Source organism: Phascolarctos cinereus, unplaced genomic scaffold (genome assembly GCF_003287225.1).
Source record: "Phascolarctos cinereus isolate Bilbo 61053 unplaced genomic scaffold, phaCin_HiC Scaffold_7;HRSCAF=346, whole genome shotgun sequence".
Taxonomy (NCBI): Eukaryota; Metazoa; Chordata; class Mammalia; order Diprotodontia; family Phascolarctidae; genus Phascolarctos; species Phascolarctos cinereus.
This window is the reverse complement of record NW_027556180.1, coordinates 188,872,248-188,890,586: the sequence shown is the minus strand read 5'-3', so window position 1 is coordinate 188,890,586 and position 18,339 is coordinate 188,872,248. Positions and strand designations below refer to the sequence as shown.

Sequence of the window (18,339 nt, the reverse complement as noted above, 5' to 3'; positions counted from 1 at the left end):
TTTATACTTGAAATGAAAGACTGCTTCCACATTAGGTTAAACAAAAATAATTAATGACATTAGAAAGTTTTAAAAAAGCATTACTATATCAATAGATGAAAAGTTTGCAAAATACAGCACTTTTTTAAAAGACATTACAATTCTAGGCATATTTCAAATGTTAAAAAAATTCAAACCATTATCTTTTATTATTTGTAACATAGAAACTACTGGAAGCTTGTACACTAGGTTCAGTGACAAAGCAGGTATATTCTTTCCCTCCACTATTATTTGACATTGTATTAGAAAATGCCAGTTATAGGAATGACAATACAAAGAGATTAAAGGAATACATTTTAGAAAAATACAGTTTGCCTCATGTGTGTTCTATAAATAAAACTACCTTTTTGTTCTATTTCTACTCTTCTTCCCATTGCTCTGCCCCTAATCCAAGGGTTTTCCTCTTTCTTCCTTTCCTTTTGATCTGTTCTTCCCTTTCCTCTCTACAAATTCAACTTTGTTTTCCCTGTGACTATCCTCTTTCCTTTTTCATATCATTGTCAGTAGTTTGTTCATATTTCTTTTAAAAATTGTTTGTTCATATCATTTGAATTCTTATCTATTAAAAAGTGGCTTTTAGTCTTACAGGTTTTTGTCAATTCCCAATAGATTGGATATCAGTCTTTTATCAGATGTTTAACAAACAAACACAAAACCACAGGTCTTGCATTACTAACCTCAGTTTATAGTATAAAGTGTTAATTATCACAACCACAGATCACATGTCTTATGCCATATAATTCAACTAATTCCATATGTATAAATGATCTAAATATGAAAGTAATATAACATTTTAGAGGAGAGAATGCCATATTTTCACAATTATAGTTGGCCCAGTCAAGTGCCAAAGAAAATGATAAAAAAAATACAAAAATAAAACACTTTAATATAAACAAAATTCAAGGAAAACTAAAACAAAATGTAGATTGGGGAAAATTCTTGTCCTACTGTTTAGGTATTTTTGCCTTTTAGTTAATCTTTGCTTTAAGCACTTAGTTCCTATGGCATTTTTGTGCACATGTATACACACACACTTAATAGGTATAGGAATTGGTTCTTTGATTTCTATGATACTGGAAACTCCTGGATGAGGAAACTTCTTCCAGCCACACAGATTGGCATATCCTCTGTAATTTATAGTCTTAGAGTATTGCTTTGAGTACCTCAACTTTAAGTAGCCTACCCTCTGTGTGTGTGTCAGAATACTTAAAATTGACATTCATTATGAATGAGGTGCTTTTAAGAATGTCATTTGCCTGTATTTCTTGATGTGATTTTATCTATTTTTACTATTGTCTTGTCTGAAATAATGATTTCAATTCTGGATTTTTTTTTTCTCTCAGGATGAAGTATAATACAGTTCATTCCAGCTCTTTACCTGAGTGAGTTCCTGTGCTTTTGGTATATTTCTTGTAGTCATCATATCATGGGGCTCTGTTTCCAAATCAATGCTGTAACTCTCTTCTTTATTGGCAAACTCAATCCATGACATTCAAGGTTATAATTGCTTTGTTTTCCCTCCTTTAAATTCTATTATTTAATAAAAATTGCTACAAGTTAGGAACTTTATATAGGAACATATTCTTATTCTTCTGCTTACATGCAACAGATCTTGGATTCTACTTTCATTGATACAACCTGCTACTACCTGTGAGCCTGGCAAAATCAATTAACATCATTGGGCCTCAGTTTCTTCATTTAAAAAAAATGAGGGGGTTAGAGTACATGGCCTCTGAGGTCTCTTCCAGCTTTAGATCTATGATCATATACAGACATTTATTTATATATTTTTACAAAAATGTATGTTTGTATGTATGTATAACACACATGAATCTGATATTGCCATTCTTTCTTTATTAATAGAGTTGGGTCTTTTTTTGCTTAATTATTTCTTGTCTGTTTTTTATGAATTATTTTTCCCCTTTTCTCCTTTTCTGGCTGTTTTATTTGGTACAACTGTTGTTTGGAGATCATGAATGGAGAGCTAGGCTTAGTTATGAAAACTTATTCAGCCATCTTGATGGATCTTGCTGACAAACTTCCTTAAATTCTTTTAAAAAGTTTTAACATACGTTATTCTTACATTCCCAATGAGACTTAGTTCTTCGATTGACTTTTTCTTCTTCTTTTGTAAACTTTACAGCATCTTGCACAGGACAAAGCACCATGTAGGCTTATAGGGATCAATGAATAATGAATCAATGAGTAAATGTTGGATAGAGAGGATAAGGACATTAAGAGAGGACATTATTACAGATTCTTGGATTGAGAAGTTCCAGGAATACATGAGTACAAATTCTACTTTCAGAACTGAGGTAGCATTTCTGGAAAGTAAAGAAACTCACCAGAGATGTGCCCATTGAGAGGTCCAGGGACATTCATAGGATCAATGATTTAGAGATGGAAGGGACATTAGAGGTCATCTAGTCACACCTCCCAACCCCCAAATTTTACAGCTGAGGAAACTTAGGTCCAGGGTGATAAAAGAAGGACGTGAACTTTTGTCCTCTGATCCTAAATCCAGTGATCTTTTCATTTTGCCAAGATTCCTTTTTTTCCTAATTGTTCCCTGATTCTGGAAAGGCAAAGTCCTAAGAAGCAGAGATGAAGAGACAAAATAAATTGGGAGGAAAAACTGTATTGCTCTATAAACTCTGACTAACCAAATGATAAATTCTCACACTACAGCTGATTATGACCTCCATTTTCCATACTGAGCAAAGAGTCAGAGGAAAAGCTTAACAGAAGGCCCCTGAAATATTTCCTGAAATATCATATAACTTTTATAATTTTTTATGACTAGGAATGGCATAGATGTTCCCCTAATCTAACTATCTTATTTTTAAGGTCATTGGCTTTTACATCTGTAAGACATCTTAGAAATTATTTAGTTCATTTTGCAGGTGAGGAACCCGGGGCGAAATGATTTGCTCAGAGTGGCTATAGTAGCTGACATTTATTAAATAATCAGACCATTTGCAATTTATATAGATGACCTCACTTGAACCTCACAACAACCAAGTGAGGCAAATAATGCCCGGTATTATTCTTATTTATGGATGAGGAAACTGCTCAGGGTCATATAGTTATCATGGATCAGGGGTGGGAATCAAACTGATGCATCCCTTGCTTCAAGTTAAACATTCTTTCCACTACCTGGTAGCTAGATATTGGCACAAGCAAGCTACCAACTCAGCCTACATTATGCTACAGATAAAGTAAATTGAAGAGGTAAAGTGCTTTGTTTGAAGTCACATAGCTACTCACAAAGAAACCAAAAAATGATTGATATGGCAACTGTGAGAAATAATGTGAATTTCGAGTCTGATTTCCATTTAGTTCTTAGTATTACAGCGAACAATATCTATATCCTGAAATTCAGAGCGTCAGGAAATATTCCCTAAGTCACTTGGTAAAAAAAACCAAACAACCAAATTAATAAATTAGGTACAAAATGTGATTTAATTTGGCTGACAACAGCATTACAAATCTGATGTTCTTCTGTTCACGTGGTCAGTAGACTAAGAAAACTGTCTGAACTACTGAAACTACAAAGAAGTCTTAAACGTTTTGAAAACAGAGTGCTCTGTAAAAACAAAAAAAACCCAAAATCAAACAAAAAAAAACTTGGAAAACATTTCTCTCTGGGGGACTTGTTCAGTTACTTTCCTCTAATCCTAACTTTTTAGAAAGGACTAAATTATCCGTAAGATCTCTTTCAGGTTTAAAATCCAGTAACTTATAAAACTCACTAGATGATTTCCAGACTTTTCCAGGTTTGTGCCACCGAAGGGGCGCTGAGCTTGGTGAGCCCAAGGTGGAGGCCCAGGATGAAGGTTCTGGGCAGAAGCAGTCACGTGAGGATGCTCAGGGGGAGGCTCCCCTGAGCACGTCCCGGTCCGGCACCGCCGCGTGCATAGTGAGGTCCCCAAGTGCGCGCGTGGCCGAGGCCCGCGGGTCAATCAGGGTCTCGCCCCTCCCTCCCTCTCCTCGGGGGAGGGGTAGAGGAGGAGGGAAAGGGGTGGGTCGGTGGCCAGTGGCACCAAGTATAAAGAGCCCAGGGTCGGTGCTACCGACGGCGAAGGGCTTCCTACTCTGACTCCTCCCTCCCCAGGTCTGGGCTCCAGCTGTACTCGACCCTCTCGGGCCTCCACTGCTTGGGGCTGCAGCGGGAAGATGGCGGCTCCGACGAGCGGCGCGGAGGGGGCGTTGGCGGCTGCTTTGGCGGATGTTCCCGGGCTGTCCCGTCTCCTGGAGATTGACCCCTATCTGAAGCCCTACGCCGGGGACTTCCAGCGGAGGTACCGCCCCGCGTCCGCCGCCCCGACGCCCCTTCTTTCCACCCGAGGGCTCCCTCCCCCCCCTTCCGGTTTCCTTCCTCGTCCCTGTCGTAGCCTCTGATTGACGGGAGGGCTGGGCACCTCCCCATGGAGAGGTGGAAGGGAGAGTATCAGGACTTCCGCCCCTGGGCTGGGGGGCCGAAGGGGCCAGGGGGCTGGGAGGTAGCCGTTAGCGCGTTATAGGGACGCTGGGCCCCTGGGGCGTCTCCCTCGCGCGCTGCCGAGCCCTGGCGTTTCCTGCAGAGCGAGCTGGCGGGCGGGGCTCGGCGCGTGAGCGCGCGTGCATGCGTGCGGCGCGTGGCGCGTGGCGCGAGCTGTAACCTGTGCCCGCTGCTCTTGTTTGGGAGGGCGCGTCCTGGCTCTGGTGCCCTAGTGCGTGTTTGCCCCATGCTTTGGGGTATCTTGTTGCTGCTTGGAGCCATGCAGTTTGTAAACTTTTCCTCTTGGGGACCTTTCTGGCGCCGGGCCAGAGAGCAGAAGAACTGAGTTACTTTCAAGGGCAATTTTCCTTCCCCTTCCCACTTGTACTGAATTATTTTGCAGCATTTAGAGGCGCAGCTTGTTCACTCCTGTAATCCTGTGTGCTGAATTGAACACTTAGGAGTTGAGCAGGCGACAGCTTTTAGTGTAAAAGCAGGAATACCGTTCTTGTTAGTGTTCACTTAATATTTATGCCCATTTGAATCCAGACGTGTCAGAGTCTCTAAATATATATGTATGTGTGTGTATATATGTATATAAATACGCACATATATATACACACACACATGCATACATATATGTGTATTTTTTTTAACTTGCTAGCCCCATGCCTCCTTTCTTTTTATTGTCCAAGGTAAACGCCTTTAAAGATCTTTCTCTCGTTTGGAGCAAGTGAAAAATCGGAAGCCATAGCATTGAGCAAATACCCCTATTGCTCAACATAAATACTCTTCGCTGACCACCCTAGAGTTCTAAAGTTATCCCTTTGAGTCCAGAGCAGTGTAGAGGAAAGCTAAATTCGGTGAATCTAAAATTTAAGTTGTAATTGAAATTGTATTGGGCTGATTCGTGGGATATCAATTTTAATGCTAATAGTGAAACAATTTTGGTTTGGTGTTTTCTGGATTTCCTGTAACATCTGAATGTGTATTAACACATTGAAAGCTACAATGTGTCAGTGATCCAGTTGCCTTACTGCAATGTGCCTCAAGCTAGGTATTCCATTGGAATATTTCTGATCTTGAGTGGGTGGCATGATTTATTGGACAGGGCATTGGACTTGGAGACCTTAGGAAGGACCTGGATTCACATTTTGCATCAGATGCTAATTGTGTTACCCTGAACCAGTCACTTGACCTCCTTAGGGAAAAGGAGGCACTTGACCTCAGCTTCATCTATAAAATGAGGGAGTTGAACTTGATGGCTTCTAAGAGTCTTTGTAGCTTTGAATCTATGATCCTTATCAAGTCTATCAGTAAGCATTTATTATGTTCCTTTTATGTTCTAGACACAGATCTGGGGATACAAAGGCAAAAGACAGTCCCTGCCCTCCAAGAGTACAGCGGGCAAGACAACATTCAAAAAAAATATACAGTACGATATGTGCATGTGTGTGTAGATATGTATAATAAATAGGAAATAATTAATAGAGTGAAGGCAAAGATGGGATTTAGTTTGGACTCTTAAGTAGGGAGTGAAGGAGGTAGAGTGTTCCAGGCAGTGGGCCAGAGAAAATGCCTGAAGTAGAAAGATGGAGTATCTTGTTTGTAGAAGGGCCAGGAGATCCAGTGTCACTGGGAGGAAGAGTATGTGTCAGGGAGTAAAGTGTAAGAAGACTGGAAAGGTAAGAAGGTGGAGGGGTGGGGCTAGGTTGTGGAGATCTTTGAATGCTAATAGAGCATTTTGTGTTTGATCAAACAGAGGGAGCCACTGCAGTTCTTTGAGTGGGGGGTGGGGGAGTGGGTGGGGTGAGCTGGTCAGATCTGTGTTTTAGGAAAATCACTTTAGTGGTCTAATGGAGACAGGGGGAGACACTTGAAGCAGGCTATTGCAGTAATCAAGGTGTGAGTTGATGAGGGCCAGCACTAGAATGGTGGGATTGTTAGGAGAGAAGGGGATGTATACAGGAGATGTTGCAAAGATGAAATTGACAGGCCTGGGAAACAGATGGCATATGGAAGGTGAGAGAGAGTGAGTAGTTCCTGATGACTCCTAGGTGTTGTGCCTGAGGAATTTGGAGAATGGTGTTGCCTTCCATAATAATAGCAAAGGTGAGGGAAGGGCAGTTAGAAGAAAGATAATTAATTCCTTTTGGAGATACAGAGTTTAAGATGTCTATTGTACATCCAGTTTGAAATGCCTGAACCTCAATTGGAGATATGAGATTGGAGATCACTAGAGAGTTTGAGGCAGGATAGAGAGGTTTGAGCATCTTTAGCATAGATATGGTAATTATTTCCATGGAAGTTGATCAGGTTACCAAGTGAAGTTGTTTTTGGGGAGAAGAGAAGAAGACCCAAGACCAAACCCTTCTGGAAACTTACAATTAGAGGGCATGATCTGGAAGAGGATCCAGCAAAGGAGACAGAAGGGGAGTAGTCAGGAGGAGAATCAGGAGAGAGTAATGTCCTGAAAATCTAGAGAGAAGATAGTATGAAGGATAAGAGAGTGATCAAGTGTCAAAGGCTGTAGAGAAGGCAAAGAGAAGAAAGGTAGTGAAAAGACCATTGGATTTGGCAACTAAAATATAAACTAAAAGTAATTTTGAAGAGGGCAGTTTCAGTGTAATGATAAGGTTGGCAGCTGCATTGTAAGGGGTTAAGAACTCCTTGAAATCAGAGAAAAGTGGACACACACCTACTGTAGATAGGACAATAGTTATCAAATGTGAAAGGATCAAGTGAGGGATTTTTCAGAATGGGAGAGACATAGGCATGTTTGTAGGCAGTAGGAAATGAGCCATTAGAGATGGAGGAAAGAGTAGGGGCAATCTGTTGAAGGAAATGGGGTGGAATGGGGCCACCTGAACAAATAAAAAGACCTTGGTAAGGAGGAAAGCCATCTCATCAAATGACAGTGGGTAAGGGAGGGGATAAATGGCAGAAGTCACTTAAGTAATGGGAAATGAAGAAGAGGCAGCATACTGTGAATGGCCTCAATATTTTTTAAAAAATGATGAGGTAAGGCTCTTATCTGAGAGAGTGGGGGGATGGGGTGTCATATGAAGTTTCAGCAGGGATGAAAAGGTTTTTGGAAGAGCAACCCTGGAGAGTGGGATAAAGGAGGTATAGTAGCATTACCCAGCAGTATTGGAGGTTGAGGTTGCATAACAAATTTGTAGTGGACCCAGTCAGAATGATTGCATGATTTTTGTAACAAAGGAATTTGATGTCATAAATGAATTAGCTATTGTGTAAATGGAACTTGGGTCCCTGCTTGCATTTAGTGGAAGTAACAGTTTTGAGGGAAATCAAAGACAAAAATTCCCCCAAGCATTGTAATTACTCCCAGCTCATTCACATCTATTTCAGCTTACCCCTTATCTCTGTTCTTCACTGCTAAACTCAAACTCCTTAAAGCAGAGATTATTTTTGTTTTGTCTGTATCTCCTACTGCCTAACAGGAGTCTCACACATAGAGAACTACTTAAAAAAATTTGTTAAACTTCTTTGATAGTACATCTAGTAGCTTTCTAAAATGTGGTGAAATTAGATTTCGTGTCCTTCATTCCTGCTATTCAGAAGAGCTCAATAAATTGTAGAACCTTTTAAACTTGCTTGCTGTCATGTTTTAGAGAGCCTTTCTACTTTAAAACTCTGGAAATCATGGCAAGCAGTTCATCTTTGTTTCTAGAACTCAGAATTTGGCAAATAGGAAGAAAATGGAGTAAGTACTATCTTAGGAAGAAAGACAATATTGTCATTTTGAAATGTCCCATTCATTCTCTGTGTGTAACATGGTGGATATTATATTCAAATTAGTATAGTTTTTGGAAATGGAAACTGCCAAATTCAGTCCCCCTGAGTTGTGATTAAAAAGAAAAAAAAATGGATGCAGTCAAATGAATGTTGTCATCTTGGAATTCTTTTGGAACAGTCTGTTACATGTTTGTTTCTATAGTCTTATTGGTTGCAAAACTTCTTTTTTAGGTTGGATTCAGTTTTTGGAAATAACCAAGTCATTCAGAGCCAAATCTGGTGATTAAAATATTACCTTAAATTTTTGTCCTGGCTTATTGGAGCTGCTTTTGGAAACAAGCTTTTACAGAAGAGGTTAACTGTCTAGGAGTACTAAAAGTAGTAGAACTTTGTTACAGTTGTGTTTTACTTACACATGGGGGAGGGCATAAGATCTTTAGGCATAGGGACAGTCAAGAATGGGGAGATTGACAGCACAATCAAAGACAAATGGGAATGGGCAATCAAAAATAAAACCAGGGAGGTTGCTCTCTCCTCAGGTATTATGTTCTTCATGCTATGAGATGAGGAAGTTAGAGGCCATGGGAAAGGGGTCACTAGTTCTAAGAGAGGCTGTTTCCTATGGACCCGACTCAGCAATACTGTCATCATTTCTCCAATTTCAATAAGACTATGAATCATTCTTATATCAAGGTAGCTCACCTCAGTGGAGTAAGGGTCATGGCCTTGTTCAAGCATATCTGATTGGTTTTCTTCCCATGATGTCTCAGGCAAGAACATGTCAGGAACTGGCAAGGTGTACACTGTGACTGGAAATTACTAGCATGAAAAAAATCTAGCCAGGGAGAATTCCAGAAAGGGGATGGAGTTGAGAGGGAAGTGGGGATGTATAGAGGAAAAAGAAGGAGAAGGAAGTAAGTCTAGGTTCATAAATCAAAGGTTGAAATTTGGAAGAGATCTTTGTGGTCATAGTAGACTCGTCTACCATTCATCTCTCTGATTTTAGGGGCATAGAAATAAATGATTTGAGTTGCACAGTTAGTACAGCATTGCTAGGGTATGATTCCAGATCCAGTGCTGGTTACACCGTACAATGAAGAAACAATCTGTTGAACATGAACCCTATGAATCTCAAAGAGTTCTGGAAGGTCAGAGGATTTTTGTGCTAACACATGTACATGATGCTTTTACACACATTTTTTCTTACAGCAGCCTGAATCTAAAAGGTAGGTAACTTAAGTGCTAGTGTTCCAGATTTAGAGATGAACAAACTGAGGATCAGGGACTTTGTGACTTACAAGCATATAACTAGTAGGTGCCAAAGCTGGGACTACAGATCTTCTGACTCTTAAGACTAGTGTTCTTTCCACCATTTGAAGCTTTATGAGACTATCATGCCTAACATTTAATTGTAGTCCACAAAAATCATGATTTTAGTTGATTCAGTTGGAAATTCCATAGAAGTGGTTTTATAAATAGATCCATTTCTGTGCAAACTTGAGACTCTAAACATGTAAAAAAGGAGAAGGGAAAGGAGAAAATAAATACTTCCGAGCTAGAAACTCATCCCTTTCTGGAGATTATTTAGAGGAGGACAACCAGATTGTTGAAAGTCTTTAAGATCTTTCCAATCAGCAACTAAGTAGGCAAGGTACATTGGAAAGGGCACTCTGAGATCAGTTTTCTGGGATCAAATTCCACCGCTTCTTCTAAAAACCTTTTTTTGCGGATCCTCCACCTTGGGGAAATGTCCTACCAAGATTTTTAGATCTGGAAAAAAACCTTAGAGATCATCAAGTTCAACACTAGAGGGCCCCATGTGGCCTTGAGGCTGTAGGTTCCCCACCACTAGACTATATGTTCTCTATAGGCCCTCCCAGCTCTAAATCGGTGATGCCTTTCATTTTTTCCATTTCTTCTCTTCCTTTGGGGTAGGAGGGACTCTTTTTCAATATCTAACTCAGTGATCTGTTCAATTCCCATGGGTTTAATTATCATAACGATGCACATAATTCTCAGTTTTATGTATCCAGATGTATCCACATCTCATTGCTAATATCCCATCCCACCTCACAAATGGCCTGTTGAATATTTCAATCTGGCTATCCTGTAGCATCTCAAACTAAACGTGGTCCAAAACAGAACTTAATCTTTTCGCCAAAATCCACCAACAAAATTCTCTTTTTCTAGTGCACCTCCATCCTTCCATTCATACTTATTTTCTCATTTTACCTCACTTCACAATTCAGTCATTTGCCAAGTCTCATAGATGCTTCTGCATAATACCTTGTGTATCAGTCACCTTTTTTTTTTTTCGTCTACTCGTGTAACCACTCCCCTAGCTAAGGCCTTCCTATTGTCTGGATTCTCAAAATAGCCTCATGATTGGCTTCTGCCTCAAGTCTACTTGAGATCTCTCCAATCTATCCTCCTTGCAGCTGCCAAAGTGATATTTCTTAAGTACAGATCTGACCATGTCACTATACTGAAGTAGCTTTGTATTATTTCTAGAATAAAATACAAATTTCTCTATTTGAAATTTAAAGCACTTTACCATAACCTGGCTCCCACCTACATTTCTAGGCTTATTATACTTTATTCACTCACCTTCATATACTCTATTGCCCCAGCTAAACTGGCGTTATTGCTTTTCATTATGTGCAGTTTCATCTCCCTACTTTTTTTTTTCATTGTTACTTTTTAATGCTTTCCACCTCTTGGCAGAGTTATTGCTGGATTAGGAATGTAGAATGGGACATATGTTTTCTTACAGCCAATGTGTAGATTCTTTTGGGGGGAGAGAGTCAGGTCTTTTTTTTTTATTTTTTAGGATGTTATAATAATCGTTTAGGCAAAGAGGCAGCTTGGGGGTATTGGCTAGAACAGGCTTTATAATTAAGACCTGGGTTTGTCTGCTGTTTGAACATATATTGACTGTGTTACCCTGGGCACAACCCAGTATCCTAGGCAACTTGCCAAGAATTTAAATTACACATAGATATTTTGGGCTTGCTTTAAGGGGCTGGGTATGTCTGCACATCCTCTGGGAACATTCTCCCGGTCCCTGCTGGAGGGAAGAGAGAAGTCCCTCAGGGAAATTTGTCCTATGTGCTATGCATATGCATGTATATGGTTGCAAGGTTGTTGCTGATTGGGTGTTCTCACCTGGGGCACCCTGTATCTTTGAAATCACTGGTATTTCTTTATTCTTCCTGCTCAAAACAAAACCAAACAAACAAAAAAGCCAAGCAGGAGATAATGGGAGTGTAACAAAGTGGTGGCAGTTTCAGTGGAAAAGAGGGAATGGATATGAGGGAAATTATGGCAGTACAATGAATAGGATTTAGAAATTGGTTAATTCTCCATTTTTCCTCTTACTTGATTTTTAAAATCTTTTTTGAGGTCTTCCATGGCCAATTCATATTTTTCTTTGAGGCCTTGGATGTAGGAGTTTTGACTTCGTCTTCTTCTGAATGTGTTCTTAGTCACCATTGTAACTTTCTATAGTCAGAATTTTTTTCTGTTTTACTTATTTTCCAGCCTATTTCTTGACTTTTAACTCTGCTAAAATGGAGCTCTGCTTCCAGGTTGGAGGGCACACTGTCCCAAGCTTTAGGGCTTTTGTGCAGCTGTTTTCAGAGATATTTCTAGGGACTGTAAGTTTTCAATTTTTCCAAGGTGGTATGATCCGAGGAGAGGTGTTTACTGTTCTCCTGGTCTGTACTCTGGTCTGTGAGCCATCACAAACACTCTTTTGTTCTCTGGAACTGTGATGAGAGTCCCTGTTCCAATGAATCTGCAAGCTCTGGGGTGCTAGTGATCTTCTTTGCCCTGAGAGTGTCACCTGCTACTCTAAAGGCTTGCTCCTGGTTTGCTGGGGCCTGGTCTGCCTTGGCTCAGCCTGCATTGGACTCTGCTCCACTCTCACTTCTGTGAGACAGACCTTTCCTGCCAATTTTCTAAGTTGTCTTTGGCTGGAAGATTGTTTCACCCTGTCCTTGTGGGTTCTATATCCAGAATTTGTTTGGAGATATTATTTAAAGATATTCAGAGGAGTTTTGGGAAGAGCTCAAGTGAGTCCCTGTCTTTTCTCTGCCATCTTAGCTCTGTCCCCTCATAGTCTCTCTCCTCATCTCCAAGACTAACTTGAATTCCGACCTTCTGCAAGAGGCCTTTCCTGATCTTAGACTTCTTACCACCCTGTGCTAGTGCCATCCATTTGCCCTGGTATATGTGTTGTCACCCCAGTAGAATATGAGTTCATTGAAGGCAGGAACTGTATTTTTTGTTTCCTACTTATCCAGAGAGGTTAGTACAGAGCACATGGTAAGCACTTCATAAAAATGCTTGTTGATTGACTCTTTACTTTCTCTTACTGACTTAATATCTTTGTTAGAAAAGTAGTGGAATGTTTTAGTGCAGCATAGCAGATAGCATTCCTAGGCCATGGTTACTTTTGCTGCTGTTCTGTTTAGGTCACACATTTCTCTTAATTATTTAGTATTAACTTAGTATTAATGCAACTAATTAAACTTGCTTTGCAGGTAGTTATAAATTTCAAGGCACAAAATATCATTGCTTTTCAGTCACTTCTGCATCTCTGCCATTAATATTATTAATATTGTTATTGTTAGCCAGTCCTTTTCTTTCATTTTTCCTATTATATGGTCATAATACATCCTCTGTCCTTTGGTTCTGTTTTTTTTTCTCTGCATCGTTTCATAAAAGGTTTTTCCAGATTCCCTTATGTTCCAAAGACTTGTTGATCTTATTTAAACATGGCTACTTCTTGCTTCAATCATCTTTGATTTTTCCTGTGTGAGTATTTTGTCCACTGATGCTGTTCCCAATACCTGTACAAATTGACAGTGTTCTTCAAAAGCTATTGGGTTTGGAACATTTATTACCTAACATTCAAGCTTGTATTGAATCTCAGGTCATTACTGGAACCCTGCTTGAAGCCTTTCCATCTTGATAGGACCTGCCTGAACTTAGATTGTGCTGCCGTGGCCTTTGATAACCTCATGCCAAGATGTAGCCATTATATCAAAGTTTTAGGTTGAATGAAATACTTTTCCAGATCACATTGATAACAGTGTTATTCCCAAACAATTTATATTGTGACATGATTTGATAGATTATAAATTCCACAGGAATAGGGATGCTGATTTCTATAAGTTCTCACAGAATTTTTAACAGTGCTGCCCAAATATTTTTATATCATGCCCTCTCTCATTGTCCCCTAGGGCTTCAGTGACATGTTTATTCTTACTTATTTCTCCATCAAAATCTGTCTTTTGAGTAGTCTTATCACTCAAACCTAGCTAGATTCTGATGTGCCAGTTTGAGAAATTATGCTAGAATGTTCTGCATAATGTCACTCGGTAATTGTTGATTATAGTGGTATTGTAGCTTTTTTTAACATATGTTATTGGATAAAAGTTACTTTGGCTATGTAGACAACAAAAAAAAATACAGCACAGAAGTGATTTGCTGTACTACTACTAACTTTACCTGAATGTCCTCATATCAAAGCTAAATAGTGCATTTCAGTCTCAGTGCCTGGCTAAGTTTGGGTCTCTGATAAAAGTCAAATGTCATTGATTCTAGTAGAAAGGGAAATATTCTGACACTATGACATATGCGCAGTTTCTGCTTCTACAGCAGTGGACTTATTTGCCCATTGCCACTGTGATCTCCTTACTCTAGAGTAACTTTTAAATTCTTAACAGTTATGGCCAAGAAGCTATGACCTTGTCTCATCTTCAAAGTGCCTTAAAGTCATTGACTTCAGTATTTGGTTTTGTTCAGACTTTGCAGCATGCAGCATCACCTACTGAGAAATTAGTCTTTGTGGAGTACTTCCTAGAGGAGTACAATTCAAATGCTCACTGTGGTTTTCCTTAGTTAGCTTATGATAAAATTGCCAGACAAGGTGCTACACATTTAGAATTGTTAAGGTTTGTTATCTTTTTGTTATTTGACAGTATGCTTTAATATTTATAAGTGCAAATACGGAATGTAAAGAAAATACCCCCAAACTTCTTATAAAGATAAAGTTTTGGGGGGGTTGGTTTCTACTGCCAGGCAATTTGATCTTCAAGTATTCTCATGTTTTTTCTAAAATGTAACATGCTTTTCTACCTAGCAATGTCTCTTAATCACTGTACACACACCACTGATTTGGAATTCTTTTTTTTAGTGCTTGATCCCTTGCAGAAGCATCCCTTTGTAATTGCCGTGGTTGACAGAAACCTACCTGACCTACTGCAGAAAAGACGTGGTACCATGTCTTTAGATAAAATTTATTTTAATTACTGTGCTGTGTACTCCTTTAACATTTTAAGTTAGAAATAAGTTGATATTGAGATGATTTTACCTCAACTAAATATTCATAAGCCCAAAGTTATTGCTGTGTTAGTGACAAATGGATCATTGGAGCTAAACATTTTACTCAGTGATTATTTTCAGGAAATTTCTAATTTCTTGATGCTATGTCTTGAAAGCTATTACCTGACAAATATTAGGACTCCAAGCCTAATAACTGTCTTTATTCCTTGTTAAAGACACAGTTTTATTTTAGTTTTTTTTTATTCTTTCCCTGCCTTCCTAGCTTCTCTTTCCCCTCCTCACCCTTCATGAAATTGAGTGAGTTGAAGGTGATGTAAATAATAACTTAATAGAAAAAAGAATGCATTTAAACTTTAACGCTGGGGGAGGAAATGATAAACCAGTTGTTAGCAGGATAGGTTTTGGAACATAATGAGCATGAAACTTCCAGTATTGAGAGAGGTAAATGCTATCCTGCAGTAATTCAGAAATCAGCCTTCTCTTGATCTTCTCTCTCTGTCTTTTCTCTTCTTTCATCTGACTGCTAAGTGTTCATATTCTTGGACATCAAACAGCTGCCGAGATTTTTTTTCCTCTTCAACTGCTGATGGTTGTATATGAATTTTTTCTCATAAAAAGTTTGTTAATAGTCAGAAACAACTTTGAAAATAGGGCAATATGGATGAAGAAAAAAAAGTTTATTACTATAGAAATAGGAAATAAGACCAGAAAACCAAAGAATTCTTGCACTGAGGACTTAACATTACCATGAGCTATAGGAAGAAAAGTGATAGGTTATGGTGATTATATATGAAAATATGCTGATACATAGGAGTATGAACACCCTAGACTCTAGACCAAAAATGTCAAACTCTCAGCCTAACTCCTGAGTGCAGTGAGAGCCATATTAAAATGTAATTGGGAAACGTTTAACAAAATAAAAACACAATAAAAGTAATGTTAATTTGTGGGGTTTTTTTAATCTTAGGGGGAAAAGTTTATTTTATTTAGAAAAAGAAAAACAATTTGTATTGTCCTTTCCCATGGGGTCTTTGCAGTAAGTGATTAGAGTGACAGCTAGTCTTTTTTTTTTTTTTTTGGCTAGGCAGTGGGGTTAAGTGACTTACCCAGGGTCACACAGCTAGTAAATGTTATGTGTCTGAGGCTGGATTTGAACTCGGGTCCTCCTGAATCCAGGGCTGGTGCTCTATCCACTGTGCCACTTAGTTGCCCCCAATGACAGCTAGTCTTGAAGGGGGCAGGGAGAATGGGGTAACTTTTTATATAGTGCCTACTATGTGTTGGACACTGTGCTAAATACGTTATTACAAATATTATCTCACTTGATCTTTCCAACAGCTTTGCCCTGAAGGTGCTGTTATTATCCCCAGTTTATAGATGAGAAAATGATGTAAGTAGCGATTAAGTGACTTGTCCAGGATGACAGCAAATGGTTGAAGTAACATTTGAACCCAAATCTTCCTGAATCCAGGCTCAGCGCTCTATCTACTGTACAAGCTAGGTCCATGCCCGTGATCTCATAGGTTCCATATTGCCCTCTCCCCTACAGAAACATATTATACATCCCTTTGTATCTTTGTTCAGATTCACATGTAAAAAGATACTTCAGTGTGAAGTGGAAGATGTATATTAAGGACTTAAACTTCAACAAAAATGAAATTTGACTTTTAGACTACTTACCTGTGCTCATTAACAAGATAAAAGCATCTAGTGGTTATTCAGCCTCAGATCCAGAGTTCCTAGGGCCTGTGATTCTGAATAATGGGTCTTGCACAGTCGATCACCCTGAGTAATGTCTTGCTGTAGCTAAATAGGCTTAATGACAGTGATATTCTGCTCTGGTGCAGAAGCAAAAATACTCATTGAATTTGGTATAGAGAGCCTAGATTCAAATCTGTGCTCTGCTACTTACTACCTGTGTGACCCTAGGCAAGCCATTGAAGTTCTTATGGGTGTCAGTTTATTCATCTATAAAAGAAGGGAGTTGGAAAATATCATCTAACCTCTAAAGTCCTTTTTAGTTCCAAATCTGTATATCTGATTTAACCTGTGATTTGTGATTCCTTTTGTAGCAAAAGTGAAACCACAGATTTGTGAGTGTCCAGGAATGTTTATTAGTAAAAAGTCTGTCTACTGAAAAACACCTAGTAATATCAAGGTAATATTTTCTTCAGCATTAAAGAAGACCTACCAAGACCTATGTGGGGTGTGATAAAAATCAGTGAAGATAAGCATGTGTACAACTATGCGATTAAATTAGATGTGACTAAAACAGTGAAAGTAAAAATATAATTTGTTGTTTTCTAAGTCAATATGCAGGGATCCATTTCTATTTGAGTTGGAAACCCTGATCTAGAACCTTCTGGATGAGGAGAACTCAGTCCCTTCTATTGCCTTTTAGACTACAGAAAGTTAAAATTCCCTCCTAGCCACTTTCTTAATCTGTCTGCAGGTATTAAGGTAGAATAGTGCAGTGGATAAGAATGCTAGATCTTGAGTCACGAAGACCTGAGTTTGAATCCTCTTCCTCAGATATTTGCTTGTTTAACCCTGGGCAAGTCACTTTCCTTATCTTCTCAGACTTTACTTCATTTGTAAAATACTACCTTCCTCGGAAGCTTGATGTGGGCATCAGAGGAAATAAAGTGCTTTGCAGACCTTACAAATCCTATATCATGCTGGTTGTTATTAAGTACCTCATATTATATTATTATCCTGGACCATTGTAGTATAATTTTCCCTGTCCTGCCTGATTGACCCACACTGACTTCTGGCTTAATTGTGAATATAGAGTTCCACAGTAAAATTAAGCCCTGGTACAAATACGGACCACTGGTGCTATCACACTTGAATAACTCATATAAGCTTGTTGGGGTAGCATATCTTGTAGGGAAACTGTTTCCTTTTTTATTCCTGAGATTTGAGCCTGCTCATAGAAATTTTTATTATTAAATTGGTTATTTCTGACTATAATCTTCTGTTCTTCTACCGTTATCATACTCTTACTGAACTTGACCTTGACCTTATCTTCAACTCCTCTCTTCTCACAATCTATTCCTCCTGGCTTTTAATGACCTTCCTATTCAATCTAGTTCTGGTTAGTCCTTAATATTGAAAATAACATATTAAATGGAACAACATTTTATATGCCTATAGGACTGATGCCTAAAATTCAATTCATTGTGGTTGTTGAGAAGTATTTACAATAAGTATGGGAATGATTACAACTTTTGATTTGACTTGGTTTTGCACAGCCTTTAACAGTGTTTTGGCAGGATGCAGTTTCTTTGTTAACAGAAACTTGTCTCTCTGAGTTTGTTGCATTTTGTACTTTTCTGTTACCCTCTTTCCCAGTGCCTTAGTGTTAGGTTAACGATCAGTTAATGCTTGTTGACTGATTAAAGAAGCTGCCTTAGGTTTGTTCTTAACTGATTTGGAATTCCACAGCGGATGTGTGTTTGATACGTATGTAACTACTTTGCAGAACTCAGAAATTTAAGCTTTTATAGTTTTGAGTATAACTTCCCAGGGCTATCTGAGTTCAGACTTGATCCTTTAGAGAATCTATTTACATACTTTGAGGGAAAATGTTAACTAAGTGGATTCAGCAGTGCTAAGTATAAATCACAACTAATTGTTCTAGTTGAGTCTCATCTTTTAAATATATAATTACCTCTAGCCTAGGTATAATGTATTCATAAATTTACATT

At 38.8% G+C, this 18,339-nt stretch overlaps 1 protein-coding gene across 1 annotated transcript in view; it reads left to right on the top strand.

Annotated features, from left to right (window-relative positions):
- Window positions 1-3,871: 3,871 nt before the first annotated feature.
- Window positions 3,872-18,339, top strand: part of GBE1 (1,4-alpha-glucan branching enzyme 1) — a 279,718-nt gene continuing 265,250 nt past the window's right edge. The window contains 1 exon segment of the mRNA XM_078147433.1: window positions 3,872-4,340. Within this exon segment, the coding sequence (XP_078003559.1) occupies window positions 4,216-4,340 (125 nt within the window). The 5' untranslated portion in view covers window positions 3,872-4,215.